Source organism: Echinops telfairi, unplaced genomic scaffold, assembly GCF_000313985.2.
Source record: "Echinops telfairi isolate 266 unplaced genomic scaffold, ASM31398v2 ScPeMD7_7413;HRSCAF=8451, whole genome shotgun sequence".
Classification (NCBI taxonomy): domain Eukaryota; kingdom Metazoa; phylum Chordata; class Mammalia; order Afrosoricida; family Tenrecidae; genus Echinops; species Echinops telfairi.
The window spans coordinates 670403-688148 of NW_022111313.1; the positions used below are offsets into that span (position 1 = coordinate 670403).

Below are 17746 nucleotides of genomic sequence, written 5' to 3' on the forward strand. Positions count from 1 at the left end.
CGATCATCCCCCTGAGACATAACAATCTTCCATTAATAGTGTCTTTGATTAGGCCCTGGATCTAATTTTTAAAGCCCTGTTGAGAGAGGGCTATTGGGCCAACTCCATATCACAGAACCTGAATTATTCACATGTACAGAATCAATCCTTTCATGGGTGGACACTATCTACACAAACAGTGGGGGTTAATTGTCAGGGAAATTTACAATAATAATCACTTAGAATGTCCAACACAGGTTTGCCAGAATATCCCTTTTTTTTTTTTAAGGAAGCCTCATGAAACTAAGAAGGAGCCCTGGTGGAATTGTGGGTTGGTTGTTGTGCTGCTAACCGCAAGGTTATCAGTTCAAAACCACCAACTGCTCCACAGGAGAAAGATGAGGCATTCTACTCTTGCCAAGAGTTTTAGTCTTGTAGAGCCTTGGGTGCAAGTCTAGTCGGCCCTTCCAGGGTCACGGCAAATCGAAACCCATTGGATGGCAGTCGGTTGTTTTGTTTTAGTGAATGAGGACAAAGACAAATACATTCATAGCGAACCTCCCTGCAGCCATCCGTGCCCACAGAGACATGCTCACCTTCACGGTTACTACACTTAAGCCCTGACACATTCACTTCACCGAGCCAAATCCACTGCCGTCCGGTCCATTCTGACTCTTAGGGACCCAAGGTGGGGTTTCCGAGACTGGAAATCCTTATGGGAGCACAGCCTGAGCTTTTCCCCTTGGGGAGGCTGATGGATTTGAACTAGCAACCCTGTCCTTTGCAGCCCAACAGCTGACCCCCGGAGCCACCAGACCTCCTGGATACATTCACTTCACAAATAAATACATTCACACGTCTTCACATTTTAAGATCACATTCAGCCCAGCCTGGTCCCGCCCAGGCTTGTCCTAAGCACAGGAATCAGCTGGGTGGCAGTGGGTTTTCTTGGTTTGAGATCAGTGCATAACAAGTGGCATCAGACCGTCAGTCAGCTATTTCAGATAAGGGAAAACAGTGCTTTTAGTTTGCTTTTCTACCCCAAGTGAATGGTGACTTGGGGTCTGATGTGTGCCCCTCTGCTCTGGCTATAAACCCCAAAACCGGCTCTGTTCCCCTTGCTCCCAACTTCATGCTCTTTAAAGGGAGGGGACAGGGGTTGCGGGCCTGGCTGTGAAACCTGTCTCCATTTGTCCTCTGTGAACTGGGATACCCCTCTAAAGAAGGAGGAACCATCACGGGAACAGGCATGTGCACACGCATGTCCAGTGATGTCCTTTGAGTTGGACAACCACGTCCACTCTCTTTGTCTGAGTTCTTCCTCTGCCATGGACGTAAGCCCACTAGCCCCCAAGGTTCCCATCTGATCTTTCAAGTTGCTCCAGTCCATCTGCTTCCGTAGGTGAGGGGCCTTCAAAGAGCTCCTGGGAAACCTCCCTGATCTTCTCGTACCTATTTCCCCACAAACGTTCCGAAGCCCCTCGTACAGAGTTCCAAATGGAGCCCAATAATCAGGACAGAGGGCTAGCTTGTTACACTGGCCCACAGTTGGGTTTTAAGATCCCCAGAGGGGAGTCTTTTAGGTTTAAGGTTTAAAGATGATATCGGGGTAATAGTTCCAGAGTATGTTAGACAAAAAAACACAACAAAACAACAAAAACACAACAGAGCCAAAAACATGCTGCCATCAAGTCACTGTGGTACTCTAGAGAGTTGCCGGGGCTCTAAACCTGTACGGGAGCAGACAGCCTCACCGTTCTCCCCTTAGGGAGGCTGCTTGGCAGTACAGGGCTTACCCCGCAGGTGAGGCATCTTTTTTGATCACAATAAATGAGATTGCTCAGAAGTACCAGGCCCTGGCAGAGGCTCATTGCACTTCTGAACTTCGGCGTCCTTGTCTGCAAAGTGGAGTGGCAGAGGTCTCCCCTCCAACTCCGGTGGTTGTGCAGCCTCCACCGGTCAGGCAAGGAGATGGCCAGGTGCCACAGCTGGCACTGGATGCCCGCTGATGCCCCTGGGGTTGCTGGGAGGACTGGCCTGCACAGTGCAACAGAGCCCTTAACACATTAGGACCGAAAACAGGCTGGCCACTGCCATCAGCCTCCCCAGATGACACTGGCCAAGGGCCCGACACTTTGTAGAAGCTCAGCACACGCTGGGCACCCCCGAAGGTCCCCAGCAGGTCCCACATGCTGTCCAGGCCCCCTGTCCTGGGGCTCTGAGTCACAGTCACATCTCGGGTTGAATTGGGTCATATTTTAAGCCCCAGGGGCATTTATTGAGAAATTGAGCACTCTGGATTTAATTCTGCAGGTAATTTGAACGACGCGATCTAATTTCAAATGTCCCTACTCGTGTGAGTGCAAAAGCAGCATCATTTCTAATTAGTGGGTAAACAGTAAATAATGGATAGCAGCAAGTGGACACCAGTGTTAATTAAAAATCCTCAGGTGATAAAAATCAATTAGGCCCATGCACTCAACTCCCTCTGCCAGGGCCCTGCAAAAAGTTGCTCAGCCCAGCCCATAGGGGCATCCGCTCTCCATCGGTGTTTGTCCCGAGGGAACTCCTCTGCAGGGGTTGGGGTTGGGGGGGTCGGTGGAAGGGGAAAGGGGGCTCAGGAATCAAAGAGGACCTCAAAGGCTCCAGCTGAGAACATTCCGTGGAATAATTGCTAGCTGCTTCATTTCGCTAGAGGGGGAGGCTGGGGGAATGACCCAGGAACTGCGCGCACCCGTTTCTGTTTGGGCACTTTCCCCGGCTGCTGTGTCTGCACGCGCGCGTTCAGCCTGCGGTGTGGGTTAACCACCCCCACCCAAACAAGACAAACTGAAGCACATTCCGCGAAACACAATGCCGGGGGTCCTTGACACGGCAGTACGGCTGTGTCTTCTCGGGGCCTGGGGCAGCATAAGAAGGTTTGTTCTCTCTAGAATGAAGACATTTCCTCCAGAAGCAGGCCCATGTGATTTCCAGGGTCCCAGGGTATGGAGGCTGGACATGCATACCAGGCAGACGATCCTCCTCTCCAGGGCCTCCATCCCAGCACTGGTGGGCAGTGCAGCTCACTTGGGTGGCGTTCACACCGGCCTGCAGAGCTGCCCTGAGGGAGGGACCCAGGGTCTTGGACGAGGCCAGCCGCAGAAGCACTGATGCGTGTGAAGGGTTGGTGCAAAGAGGCTCACGTCCCAGCTCAAGGCTCTAGGGGGCGGGAGTAGTTGCACTGGGACGCTGTCCTGCTCAGGTCTCTATAAAACGAGGTGTGTCCAAGTCGAAACAGGTCCACCTTTTCAACGTCGTCCCGGCCTTCTCTTCACTCTGCTCGGGGGGCCCTGGGAGCCCGTGGAGCGGCTCAAGCATCCACATTACCGGCAGGAGGAAACCCCGCTCTGGTGTCAGTTTTGTGTTTGCCTCTCTCCTCGTTGGTGATCCGTTGTAGGTAAGCTCGGTAGATAGCAGAGACCTGATGCTATCCCAGCCCTTATATCCGGCCATCTACTAAGCCATTCATCCATTCATCCATCCGCTCACCCATTCACCCGTCATCCACCTATCCATTCTCCCACCCATCCATTCATCTTCCCATCCATCCATCCTGCAACCCACTCACTCATCCATCCATCCATCCACTTATCCATTCTCCCACCAGCCATTCATCTATCCATTCTCAACCGTCCATCCTCCCATCCATCCATCCAATCATCCATCCATCCATCCACCCATCTATCCATCCATCCATCCTCCCATCCATCCACTCATCTATCCATCCATGCACTCAGGGGATGCCTAGCGTGCCTTGCAATCTACCACGTCTCCCAGTCCGCACCTTTCCCCAACGCAGGAAGGGCATGCCATCTGGCACAGGGTCAGCAATCAAGCTGCCCTGTTGATGGGAAGCGTATGCCCGAGTCATCTAAGCCAACACCCCACCACCACCACCACCTGTGCCTGCTTTGAGAAGACACACAAACACCCATTTCCTGAGGCAGGGGCAAAGGACACGGGAGACAGGGTAGTAAAAGGCACGGAGTTGACACTCTTCTAACAGGAGCCTCTGCCTCTCCCTTCATCAGCATCCCTTCTGCTTTCTCTGCTGGTCACAGGGAGCCCTAAGAGTCTCAGAGGCAACCCCCAGTCACCAGGGAGGTGCGGACACCCAGACCTCCGGAGCCGTGGCTGGGAGCTGTGTGTGTGCAGGGCAGGAGCAGGGCACTGCATGCCTTCCCTTCTGGGCTCAGCCCACCGACACTTGGAGCATTCTAGGTGGAGGCAAGCAGTGTCCTGGTCCCCTGGCCTGTCTCAGAGGTGCTGCCCTCCTGACCCACTTCAGCACTGGCTCGGGGGAAGGCTCTACCAGAATGTCCCGGCCAGCTGGGCCTGGGTCCCACGAGCCAGCTGCAGTCGTAATGCTTGGACACAGCGGCTGCTTCCCCAGCATCTGCTGTCTGCACTGCCTCCGGGCCACACCTCAGTGGACAGGACCTTCCGGAGGGGGGGATTGCTGCTTCTCGGCAGCTGCAGGTCTTGGCACTCGGACCTGCGTGCGCTCATCGGGGAGGCTCTGAGTGTCCCACGCCCCGGGTTGGCTGAGGCTTCTGGGGTCACTCATGAGGACCTGGAGCCTTGCCGCTCAGTCCACCCCACTTGCCCCTCCCTTCCAGGGCCCAGGGCCATCCCTGGATGCTCATGTGTAGAGGCAAGCTCCCAGGGAGGGACATGGTCGCCCTCTTCCGGCCTCTCCCCTGCCCTGGGCACCCGCCAGCCATGCCCCGTCCACGTGTTGCCCCTCCCCAAGTTCTTCTCAGTGCTGACGCCGGTGGCCCTGACACAGGTGGGTCGCAGGGCTGTCCAGGGTGGACAGCAGGCCTGGTCTGCCTGAGCTGAGTGCTTCAGACCAAAGTGGGGGCTCCCCTGGGCAGGAGGGGTCCTGCTCTAGGGAAGGGTCCATGTCCACATTCCGCTCCTTGAGTCTGAGCTAAAGGGCACTTATCTAGGGGTGCAGACCCCCCTCAAGCACCTCCCCTGGTGGAGTCTGGTCCAGCAGGCAAATCTGTGAAAGGTCCAGGTATCGTTCGTAGGAATCTAATTCCCAGAGGTTTCCATCCTAGAAATCTAAGCCTGGAGTCCAAGAACTGGGTCAGGGGACTGGATTCCAAGGAGCTCCACCGACCTGTGTTCTCGGCCTACCTGGAACAGGCAGAGCCCTGGGTCCTGGCAGCCTGAGACATCCGCTGGGCAGGCAGGTGTCTAACCAGGTCTGCCTGGCTTGCAGCTCACACGGTGGAGGTGGTAACAGGGAGCACCCACCTGCACGGGCAGGCCCGCTGTCAGCAGCCCCTGCTTGACAGAGCACACGTCACCACCCTGCTGCCCCTGTGCATCCACGGGCCCTGGATCTCCACTGGGTAAGACCCCAGGGTCACCTGAGCACGCCCACTCATCCACTTGTTCAAGAGATCTTCCACAAGGCAGGCACACAGCTTTGCGTCCTGGGAGGCAGGGACAGGGCTGGGGGGCATTGTGCCCATTCCCCTCTCGACCACCTACTGTACAAACACGCTTGGAGTATCTGCGGTTAAAAACAAACAGTAAGCCCCTACCGTACAAAGAGTTTCCGAGCACCGACGGTGCACTTACTGAGCACCTACTGCATACACGCTGAGCACTTCCTGTACACTCACTCCCTGAGCAGCTACTGCGCAGACACTTAGCAAGCACTGACGGTACAGACACGCACTGAGTACGTACTACCCACAAACCAAGGCCCTGCTGTGCAAACACGGACAAAGCACCTACACTTCCTGAGCACCTCCGACGCAAACACTGATCAAGCACCCACCATGGAGTGCACAGAGGGACCTGCACGGAGATTCAGAGAGAAGGCACAGAGCCAACCATGGCAGTGAGGCTGTGAGAGGGGGTGAGAGGGGAGGTTCTTTAGAGAGAGGGCAGGGAGGGGGCTCTTTAGAGAGAGGGCAGGGAAGGCTTCCTGGAGGCAGTGGCTTTGGGATGAGAGCTGAGCGAGAAGGAAGTGGCCATCCTGAGGAGTGGCCTGGTGCAGCTGGTGCAAGGCCCTGAAGCAGGCAGCGGCAGACCAGGCCAGGGCTGGGGTCACTCCATCTTGCTCTGTCCTCACAGGCCCTCGGCGATGCAGGCACCAGCCTCCGCCCTCATTTTGGGGCACAAAGGCCACGTCAGTGGGTAGAGCCTGCCTCCGGGGCCTGCTAAGACAGCCCTTCCTCTCCCCACTCCCCCATCCTCTGCGGGCTCTGCTCTCTGCTCCAAGACAGCGTCCTGCACACCCATGTCCTCCCCACACCTCTGAGCTCAGAGGGGATCCCTGCCAAACATCTGCTGTGCTTAGGGGAAGAGGGGACCTCGCAAAGCCACTTGGCCCGCTCCCAGGCCATCAGGGCTGCATGCAGCCCCACCCTGGGAAACAGAACCGGGGGATGGCAGACTGCCCTGTCAGGCCACGCCTGCTCGACACAGGAGTTGGAGGAAAGCCCTGGCTGGACTCCCAACTACCAAGAGTGCACCTGAGACAAGGAGCCCTCTCTGGTCTCATCTAAGAGATGGGGCCAGGACAGGGCTCTGGCGTGGGGGCGCCAGTGATGGCTCTGCTGGGTGGGGCCGCCAGGGGCTACAGATGATGAACATGCTCCGTTGCTAAGCACACGGAGGTTGGAGTTCACCCGGAGGTACCTCAGAAGAAAGCTGTGGCAGTCTCCTTCCGCGAAGCCAGCCGCTGGGAACCCTCCCAGGCCAGCTCTGGTCTGACCCAGAGGTGGGGCCGCCCAGAGCCACCTGGAGCCACAGTAGACTGGGCAGCAGCTTGAGCGGGCTCCCTTTCCTGGGAGCCAGCTTGCTTGTCTGGACGTGGGCGGATCTATTCAAGCTTGTAGCTTTCTTGGGGTGCAATCGGCATCCAGGAAACTACTCGGGTTTATGCTGTGATGTAACGATTTTTAAAGGAAGCGTAATGCCATCCTGGAAGTGGATAGCAGGGTCACTAACCCTAAAGAGGAAGTGACTGTAGGGGGGAAGGGAACAACATAATGAAATCCCCCACGCCCTCGATTTCCCGTCTCTCTGTGTGTGCTCTTTGGGAGAAGAGGGAGGTTAGAGGCGTTGGGGGCACATTCGCTCCAAGCTGAGACCTTCTCTATACCAGAATCGGGCCAACTGGAAGAGAAAGAGAAGGGGGTGGAATTGTTTTCTCTCCGAGGTAACCAGGGTTTCGAACCGAACCGCTTCATCCCAGTTCAACCCACCCCCCGCCCCCACTGAGAGCTAACATTGGCACTCTGGATATAAGGAATACGGATCTACTTTCTCATGTCCACATCCGATCCCCGGGGCATCTTGTTAAACTGTAGGTTCTGACTCAGTCCATCTGGGTAGTAAAAGTAAATTCTCAGCCTGAGGTACCTGTTAGCAGCCCTGGGATCACATGTTTCCCCAGCTACAGCAACCTAGTATGAAAAGCTCCAAGCCAACAAGAGTGGGGGATCTGGTTAGAGTACCACCACCCGCTCTGGTCCCCACACCCATCTACCCTAAGTCTGCACTGGGAAGCCCGAGAGGCTTGGGGAGCCCCTCCCCCTCGGCCTCGATGGGGCTGTGGTAGCACTGAGCCGCTCACTCCCACTCCCCTCTCCCCCGTACTTGTCTGCAGAACCTACAGAATAGGGTCTGTGGGTCAAGCCCTGCCCACTGCCTGTCTTTGTAAAGAAAGTTTTATTAGAACCAAAGCACACCCCTTCATTGACATCTTGCTCACAGCTCCGTTCGCACTCCACTGGCAGAGCCATTCTGCAGAGGACCTTTGACCTGCAAAGATGAACCTGTCTATGACCTAATGTACATGGAAAGCATGCAGAACAACCTGCTTAGGACAGCAAATCCTGATACACACCCATGAATGAACCTACCTCAAAGAAGGTCCTACCACTTGTCAAAAGGGGAAAAAGAATATAAGCAGCTGTCATCGGCTACCCATCCACCACCCATTAATTTATCTGTCACCCACCAATTCATCCATTCACACCAGTCATCCATCCATCCACCCACCATCATTCATTCATTCATCCTCCAACATACATACAACCATTCACCCACCATCATCCATCCATCCATCCATCCCTATCTTTCATCCATCATCACCCATCAATCCAACATCCATAATTCATCCATCCATCCAAATGACATCCATCAATTCATCCATCCATCCGTTCATCTGAAAACAGCCATCCATCCATCCACTCACCCACCATCCACCCATCTATATCATTCATCTATCATCATCCATCGATCCATCATCCATAATTCATCCATCCACTCATCCACCCATCTGTCATCCATCAATTCATCCCTCCAATACTCATCATCTAGCCATCAATCATTCATTCATCCATCCTCAAACATCCACCATCCACCCATATCCATCATCACACATCAATCCATAATCCATGATTCATTCATCCATACAAAACCCATTATCCATCCATCCCCCCATATTCATCCATCCAACCATATCATTCACTCATCACCCATCAATCCTTTATCCATCATTCATTTATCCATATGCTAGCATTTATCCATCCTTTATTCACCATCCATCATTTATCCATCATCCACTCAACCATCCTCAACCATCCATCATTCATCTATCCACCATCCATCCACCCAACATCCATCTATCATCCACTATCCACCCATCAATCACCCATCATCTGCCATCTATCCATCCATCCTTCACTCCCCATCTGCCCACTTATCATCCATCCATCAGCATCTGTGCATCCACGTCCCTCCGTCATCCCCCATCCATCCTTCACCCTCGTTGTCCGCTCATCTTTCACCCATCCATTGACCATCTGTCCACCCATCGTCCACTCACCCACGCACAAAGAGGTGCACCAGGCTGTGCCAAGCGATTGGAGTTTGTGGGGGAAGAATCAGAACGTCCCCCTGCCTCTTGGAGCACATAAAATAGCTGCTCCCCAAATGGTTCTAGCATCTCCCAGTAGCCTCCACTGTGTTCTGCACCTGCCTGACACCATGCTGTGCGTCCCTCACCTCTGTATCACAGAGGAGGGAGCCAAAGGCTGGAGCTTATCCAACTCAATGTCCCCGGAAAGACACTGATGGGATTTGAACCCATGCCTCCGAGGGCAAAGCCCAGACGGAATCTAGGAGGACCCCTGGGGACCCACGCCCCATGGAGGGTGTTGGGTCTGCTGGAGAGGGGTCATCGAGTCAGGTCCACTGAATTAAAGGAGGGGCTACAAGCATCGAGTGGGAGGCCGGGGGTCCAAAATTGCAGCAGCTGAGAGGAGCCACTGAAACAGGCTGGGCGCTGGGGCCCCACTGAGGGCCCCCAGGCACAGGGCCTCACTGTTCTGCCCACCTCCCACCCCCCACAGCTGCGAGGTTCGCCCTGGGCGCTATGAACCGCCTCTTCCGCGCCTACCAGTTCCACTACGCGATGCGGCCTGCCGGCAGCCCGCACACCCACTGCTGATCAAGGGCAAGGTGAGGCTACGCCGGGCCTCCTGGGTCACGCGGGGCGCCACGGAGGCCGACTACCAGCTGCACAAGGTGGGCACCATCTTCCACAGCCGCGGCGCGCTGCTTGCCATGGCTGGGCGCCGAGGCCGAAGCGCGGCCCGGCGGCACTGCGCCCGCAGGCTGCCCCTGGCCAAGACCTGGCGGCCAGGGACTGTGCACGAGCTGCTGGGCGCCCGGGCCGGGCCGGACGGCGCCGCCGCGCTGGGCTTCACCATGCACGAGCTCAGCGTGGTCCGAGCGCAGCGCCGCCTGCACCCGCACCACGTGAACGAGCTCTACCGCGGGGACGTCCACACCCCCGCCGAGCGGCTGCACTACCGCGGTGCCCACCGGCTTCCAGCGCCGGCTGCAGAGCGCCCTGGTGAGTCCCCCCGCCCAACGGGCCTGGCCTGGGCACCCCTCTGCCCTTCGCCTGGCTCGCAGCCCCTGCAGGCCACAGGCCCTGCGCACGCGCTGGGTGGTCCTGACGCTTGGGACAGCATCTACTGGGGCTTCACAGGGCTGGCGGACCCCCGCCACCCCTACCCCCCAACCCCCGGAGCAGACACTGCCGGCCTTACCCACGCCTGACCCTCCCCCAGCTCACACTTCGGAGGGGTCCCTGAAGGGCCCCTTCCCGCTGCTCTGGCCATGTGAGGCGGTGACGCCACCCTGCACACTGCCTGTCTGTGGTCTCACTAGCGCCCACAGGGAGGGGTGACCAAAGCTCACTGCCACCGGGTCCATTCTGGCTCATAGAGACCCTACCAGACAGCGTGCAGCTGCCCCTGTGGGTTTCTGAGACAGCTCATCTTTTTTTTTTTTTTTAATCATTGTATTGGGGGCTCGTAAAACCCTTATCACAATCCATACACACATCCATGTGTCAAGCACATTTGTACATTGGTTGCCATCATCATTCTCAAAACATCTGCTCTCCACCTGAGCCCTTGGCATCAGCTCCTCATTTCTTCCCCTCCCTCCCCCCGCCCCACGCGGATGGGTTCGAATTGCTGACCTTTGGGGTAGCAGCCTCACATGTGACCCTCTACGTCACCGAGAGCTCTCCAGAACCGTTGCTGTGGCGTCAGTGCCGACTCAGAGTGACCTTCCACAACAAGGTAGAACTGGCCCTGCGGGTGTTCCCAGACTGTCACTCTTCATGGGAGTAGAAAGCTGTCTTTCTCCCACAGAGCGGCTGGCTGGTGGCTTCGAACTGCTGACCCTGAGGTTAGCAGCAACATGCATAACCACTACGCCACCAGGGCTCCCTGCAATTCAGCTGGCTCCACGTGGTTCACGTTTTTGTTGGCTGATTTCACAGTTGGAAACGGCCCCCAGGGGAGTGTGGGAGGGCCTCCCGTGGTCCCTGCACAGGGAGCTCGGATGGTGCCTCAGACAGAAGATGCATGATAGAGCAGGTTCTTGACATGAGAGATCGTGCTGTCTGCCACGCGGTCAGTGCCAGTGAATCAGCCCGATGAAATCGAATTGAAGACAGTATTAAATACCCACCCACTGCCCTAGAGCTTAATCTTTCTCTTGGAGACCCTGGAGGGCAGAATAGAACTGTCCCGGTGAGCTTCCAAGGCTGTACGCCTTTCCGGGAGCACCCAGCCTCATCCTTCTCCCTCGGAGCAGCTGGGGGATTCGGACCGCTGACCTTGCCGTTAGCAACTCAGTGTGTGCCCTGCTATGCCACCAGGGCACCTTAAGATTAAATAAGGGTTATTTAAACTGAAACACAGAAAACGAGGTCATATATCAATCAGTCAATGAAACTATTGTGTGCAGAGGTTCATAGAAACCGAGCCCTAGGTTTCCCATAAAGCAGTGGCTCGGTGCTCACCCATTCAGCGTTTGGGGCAGCTTAATGAAGTGCCCTCGAGTCAGATGCAACGCACAGCATCCCTACGCACAAGTGAAAGCCGCACTGCCCCATCCTACACCATCTCCACAATTGTCCCAATGCCTGAGCCCGTGGTGACAGCCCCTGGGTCGATCCATGTCCTGAAGTCCACCCTCTTTTCCGCTGCTCCTCCACTTCAGCAAGCATGCTGTCCTTCTCCAGGGACTGGTCTCTCCTGACAACGTGGCCTAGTATGTAAGTCTTGCCATCGTGCCTCTGAGGGGCATTCTGGCCCTCCTTCCATGACAGATCCGTTTGTCCTTTTAGCAGTTTGTGGTACCTTCAATATTTATTTACCAGCACCACAATTCAAATGCATCCGCAGTTTGACAGAACAGAAATGCCCCAAATGAGAAGGGAGTGTATATTGAAATAGTAACCCAAGTGGTGAAAGCTACACTTGAGATTTAGGAATATGCTCGGGTGTCCTTCCTCCTGCACTCTCGTTTCTAGTGCTGATGAGCTCAGACAAGGTGTGGAGATGCTGTGACGGTGGTCTGAGGTGTCTGCTGCCATGTGGAGAAGTCAGAGAGGCTGAGGGCGCCACTGGGAGCCTCTGCCCCCATTCGCACACGAGACTGTTCATGTTTGCGTTTGGAGGTCAACGATGACGCCCAGGGTGTACTCTGCGTCCTATGAATATTTGTCAAAAAGAACACGGGGAAGAGTGGATGGATAAGGGAGTGAGGAATTGGTGGATGGATGGATGGATGGATGGATGGATGGATGGATGAGTGAGAGAGCCAGAGAGAGAAGGGAAGGAAGAAGAGATTAATATATGGCTGAATGAATGAAGGAGGGAGTGAGGGATGGATGGATAGATGAATAGATGGGTGAGGGGATGAGGGATAGATGGGTTGATGAAAGGATGGGTTTGGGCCTTTCTATCAAGTGTTTTTTGAGCCCTAAGGCAACCCTTGAATCATTCAGCATGTAATGAGTGCCTACTAGACACGAGCCCGACGGAACAACGCCTCCCGGATGGGGAGCAGCCACTTGTCAAAGCAACCCAAGGAGACCGTGATGGAGATGAGACACCACCTCACCCTCCCCACTCCTCTGCCTGCCCCCGACCCACTCCACTTAAACCCAAGACAACAGAAAGGGCTCCTCATCAGAAACTGCGCCTGAGAGTGCTCATGGCCTCAGGACGGCTCCCTGTAGCCATCCCCTAGCGTTCATCCCGGGCCTGCTTAACGAGAGGGGGGTCCGGGTCTCCCAAGGCAGGACTCTCGGGTCACGGTGTCCCCGCTCTGTCTGCTAGGGCCAGCCCAAATGGCCATCCTGTCTGAAATGTGACAGAGAAGCAAAACCCACCCGGGAGGTGTGTAAACACAAACAGGGCCAGATGTGCAGCCGGTACATTAAGGACTCCCACCCCCAGAGAGCAAAGGTGGGGGCGGGGGAGAGGACAATTCCAAAGATGCCAGGGCTGAGGACAAATCCCAAGTAACGAAATAGTCATTAGCTTCTGCTCTCGGTGCCCACGCCGTGCCCACAGCCCAAACCAGATGGTAAAGAGGAGCATTTTTAGAAGTTAATTTAAAACCAATTTGATCCCCGAATTCACTGGCTGGATAGAGAATTCTAATCAGTCAGTCGACACTTGACCAACATCATCTGTGCCTAGAGTCACCTCGGGGGTTAATTAGAGACGGTCATGTGCTGTTGGAGAAATAACTTCATGTAACAGGCTTAGACCCCCAAGGCCACTCCAGCCCAAGTGTGAGTGCTGCCGGGGGCAGCTGTGGCCATTAGCACTGCGGCCCCCAGGCTCTGCAGGAGGACTCCGGGAAGCTTCGATGAAGACAGCTGGCAGCACACGCACCCCTTGGAAAGTGCTGGAGAGCGGGCGGCGCCTCTTCTCCCCTCAGAAGCTCGTGGCCCTCAATTTGTTTCCGCTCCGCAGGAAACAACTGGTGCTGGCACCCCAGTCCCAACTCAGAGCCACCCCAAGAGACAGAGTCCAGCCGTCCTCTGGCCTTTCTGTCCTCCTTTTTAAGCTGGTCCTCTTTACAGAAGGGTCCCTGGTGGGCCTGGGGGTTAAGCGTTGGGCTGAACCCACCAGCCGCTCCCAGGGGAGAAGAAGGAGGCCATCTGCTTCCGGAAAGATCTACAGCCTGGGACACGCGGTGGCGCCATCCTGGCGCGCCCGGGGGGCCGGGGTGAGTGGGAACGACTCAATGGCAGTGGGGTTTCTCATCCTTCTGGGGGAAGCCATTGGCCAGATCTTTCTCCAATGGAGCTGGGCGCTGGTTTCAGACGGCCGGCCTCCGCTTCACTGCTGCACCACCCGGTCTCCCACTGGCCGCCTCGTCTCTCCCGTCGTCGCGCACCCCTGCAGAGGCTGGCTCTAGTTTGCCACTCGATTTTGATTTCAGGACAGCCGGCCCGGGCGGTGATTTGGGCGTGACGCAGCATGCCTGGTCGCTGCTCGTTCATGGGACAGCAGACAGAATGTGGCTTCCACGCCTGTGTTGAAGCAGACCCTTTGCCCACTTTCCAATTAGCGGCCGTGTGAGGCCATAGACTGCCCTGCCCTTCCGGCCCCAGTCCCCCAAGCCACCTCTCCTCAGGTGCTCTCTATGGTGGAAAAGCAAGGAAAGGCTAGGTTCCCCGCAGGAATCAATGTAAGGTAGCAATCCCTCCACCACCACCAATGTTTGTCCTCGAATGGCTTCTTTCTGAGCCAGAACTCCCAAACAACATGCGTTTGGCATGACTCTCACCCAGCAGTCATCTGGGGAAATCTTGTGGAATTTTGTTGTCGTTGTTTTGTGGGGGGTGGGCAGGGGAGGGCTGGGGGGGTGTGATGTGAACGAAAAGCCTAGGGCTAATGCCCCAGCTGGGTTCTCAGTAGGGCCCCTCCCCTCTCCTGACTCCCTGGGGCTCCCACAGGCCGGAGCAAGAGATGGGTGCCAGGTCCCACGTCAGCCTTGCTTTGACAGGTGGCTGTCTCGGGGGACCTGGACCTTTCAGGATGAGGCTCTGGACTCGATCCTGGGCAGCCAGTCAGGAAAACAAACTAGAACATGTCTGTATCTGGTTCCCTCTTGGCCTCCATTGTGCCTTTCCTCTCCAAAATGCAACAACTACACCCCAGTGGGTTGGGCTCGCATCTGTTTCCTGCTAACCAACCCTCTCACACTGTAAACGCAGCTCGTGAGAATGTGGCAGGCAGGGGTGACTGTAAGCGGGGTCAGGGACAGGAAACCCAATCCGAAGACTGGAGACAGTGGCCACGCCTCCCAACTCGAGGGTGGCCGCTTTCCCTGTTGTGACTAACCCTACAAGGAACATCTGTGCGCTCTGGCTCTTTTGAATGCTTTGGCTGACTCTTTAACAGCAGGCGCTAAGCCGCGGGGTTTTCAGGGCATGGACATTTCAACGGCTTGGGGTTCTCGTTGCCGCATTCGCTTTCCAAGCATGTGGCGGGCATGACGCTCCCCTTTCACCAGAAGATCACTTGGAAACCTCCATTCCCTCTCCTTTGCCAGGAGACCAGAAGGGCTGCAATGGTGCCCTGCGACCCTCATGGAATGTTTAGATCTAAGGTTCTATAGATCAAAAGGGGGGAATGTAGAAATGACATCCAAATGGTCATGGAATCCAGAGTTCCTCGAGTCCCAGAGGCTAGATGGAACCCCCAAATCTAATGTCCTGAGACACTCGTTTACGTGACTATACAAGTAAACGGAAACGCTCTCCTCAGCTGAAGTGGTGCTGACCATTGACCTGAAGCACTGTGCTCCTTTAAGAACTCTCTATAGGGTCAGGGGGCAACGGCAGCCTGAAGGGCTGGCCAGGAAACGCCACTCACAGGGAGGGACCACTCAGACAGGGGAGTTGGGGGTGGCGGCACAACCTGAAACATGTCATCAATGTCCCTGGATGGTGCGAGGAGAAAGAGTTGAATTGGTGTCTGTTTTTCTACTGGCTATATTCTTAACAATAAGATCAAGGAGGGCAAAGCAATCAAATTGTTTTTAAGGAAAGAAGAAACGGCCCGAGGACTACTTTACTTGGGGTAGTCAGGAAGGGCCGTCTACAGGAACCTGGTGAGCTGAGCCTTGCATGCTTAGAAGGAGCCGGTCATGCACTGTTCTAGGGGGGAGCCTGCCAGATACAGAAAGCAGCCCGTGCCAAGCCAAGATGTTGTTGGGGGGGGGGGGCTTTCAAGGAGGGAAGATGGTTGGTGATGAGCTTGTCAGCAGGGACCCTGCACATGGAAAGCCACCTCCTTTCTGTTTTCTCTTGACAGCACCACGCTCACCCCTGCCTGGCCTGTGGCCTGGTGGCCCGGGCTGACGAGCACCACCCTCCCATCCTGCCTTTGCAGCAGGCCACAGCTCTACATCTTCAGGGCCGCTGGGTCAGCTCTAGCTGCGAGACCCGGCCCGCGGTGCTGTTTCTCACCAGGCTCTTCACGTTCCACAGGTGCAACCGCTCCTGGGCAATACCACCACTTCTCAGACCCCGACTGCCGGCAGCCCAACTTTACCATCTATGCCGCTGGCCACTACACCAAGGGCATGCCATCTGCCCAGGTCCGAGGCAGCACTGAGCTGGTATTCAAGGTCACACGGGCCCATGTGATGCCCATGGACCTGGTCACCACGGCCATGCTGCGGGGGGCCAGGAGCCTGGTCCGTGGGAACCGAGTGGGACATCACAACCACCAACAGGTGCTTGCCACTGGGCATCAGGCTCCCCCACGTGGAGTATGAGCTCTTCGAGATGGAGCAAGACGCCCACGGTCAACACCTACTCTTCGGGCAGCGGCCCACTGACGGGTTGAGTCCTGACACCCCTGAGAAGCGCCCCACATCTTTCCAAAGCCCCCTGGTCCTGTGAGGAGATGGCCCAGGATCTCCCCAGCCCCCTGCAGCGCAGGTTTCTACTACGGAAACCCCTTGGCAGCAGGGGTCCGTGCCTTGGGTAGCCCCTCTTCCACGTCTGCTCTTTGTTCTCGGGTCAACTGTCCGTGGGTGGCTTTGAGATGACTCTCCAGTATCAAGGATGGCTTCCTGGGACACCGTTCTGACCTGGACATGCACAAGGACGATGGCTGTGCCTCAAAGCACAGGGGTGGCTGGTCTCCTCTATTCTCAGTAACACCAGAATGAGCACCCTTGTGCTATGGCTCTTTCCAACGGTTCAGGTCCTCCTCTTGGACCCGAAATGCTCTGTGAGAAGGACCTGCCCCCTTTCTTTCCCATCTCCTGACCCTACTGCAGGTAAAACCAGTTGGTGAGTTCAACACCCCCAGATGAATCTGTCCCCAGGTTGGGGATCTCACACGCTGGTGTGATGCAAAGGCCAGTGTCCCTGAACACCTGCGCCCAACATTTCTCATCCCAGGCAGCCCATGGTCCAGTACCGGCCAGGGGCCTCCACCGTCCCTGAAGCCTCCCCCACCCCACCCCTCCCAGGGTTCTCTACAACAGCGTAAGAGGATGCCTGAAGACTCGACGTGTGCAGATGATGCCCTGCTGCGTCTGTGGGCTGATTTGAGATTATTCATTGAATTCAGCAGCCCAGACACAAGCGAGGGCCATGAATTCAAGATGCTGCTCCCAGAGCTCCGTCCTCCGAAGTGTTCTGACAGAGGGCCCCTCGGCTTTCTCCCTCTGCCCCCTGGCCTGTGTGGGAGGGCTCCACGGCTCTGCAGCTCCAGGCCCTGGTGGTCACCACGGAGGTCTTGGGAGGCAGGGGCTCCCCAGGCACCAGGCCTCCCACCCGTGTGCTGGGGCTGGCTGCTGGGACGAGTCTGGAGGAGGGCCGAGCTGCCAGCCTTTGGAAAGTAATTAGTACTAATGGCAGGGGCACTGTGAGCATGCTCTGCACAGACGGCCTCTGCTCGCCAGGCTCCCATGCACGGCCCTCGGGCGGGTGCCTCCCAGTGGCTTACTTTGGGACCCATGCTGTGCTGAGGGTGAGGGTCCCCACTGTGGAGAGGGAGCCCACAGGGTGTCACCATGGGGCTGATGAGGTGGGTCTTATGCTGCTTCAGGGCCTGTGTCCTGAAGTCCCACTGGCATTCTGGTGGGCTTGAGGGTCCTTGGGACTGTGCCGTCCCGGGAGCCCTGGTGCCACTGGCTGACACGGTCAGCTCTTGGACCAAGGGCTGGTGATGCAAGCCCACCAGCAGCTCCTCCTGCTCCCCTCAAGACGCATAGCCTGGAAACCCTACGGGGCTGCTCGCCCAGGCCCCCGGGGCGCCCTGTGTCAGTGGGATCCTCTCAGTGGCACTGGGTTGGGGCTGTGGGGTTGGTGGCTCGCCCTCTCCTCCTCTCCTCTCCTCCC

General features: G+C 56.4%; 1 protein-coding gene across 1 annotated transcript in view; it reads left to right on the forward strand.

Annotated features, from left to right (window-relative positions):
- The window catches only part of APCDD1L (APC down-regulated 1 like), a 44161-nt gene extending 27867 nt beyond the window's left edge, over positions 1-16294 (forward strand). The window contains 8 exon segments of the mRNA XM_004718111.2: positions 5252-5384; positions 9408-9425; positions 9427-9464; positions 9467-9873; positions 9875-9913; positions 15702-15892; positions 15894-16064; positions 16066-16294. Coding sequence (XP_004718168.2) covers positions 5252-5384; positions 9408-9425; positions 9427-9464; positions 9467-9873; positions 9875-9913; positions 15702-15892; positions 15894-16064; positions 16066-16294 — 1226 coding nt within the window.
- The last annotated feature ends 1452 nt before the right edge of the window (positions 16295-17746 follow it).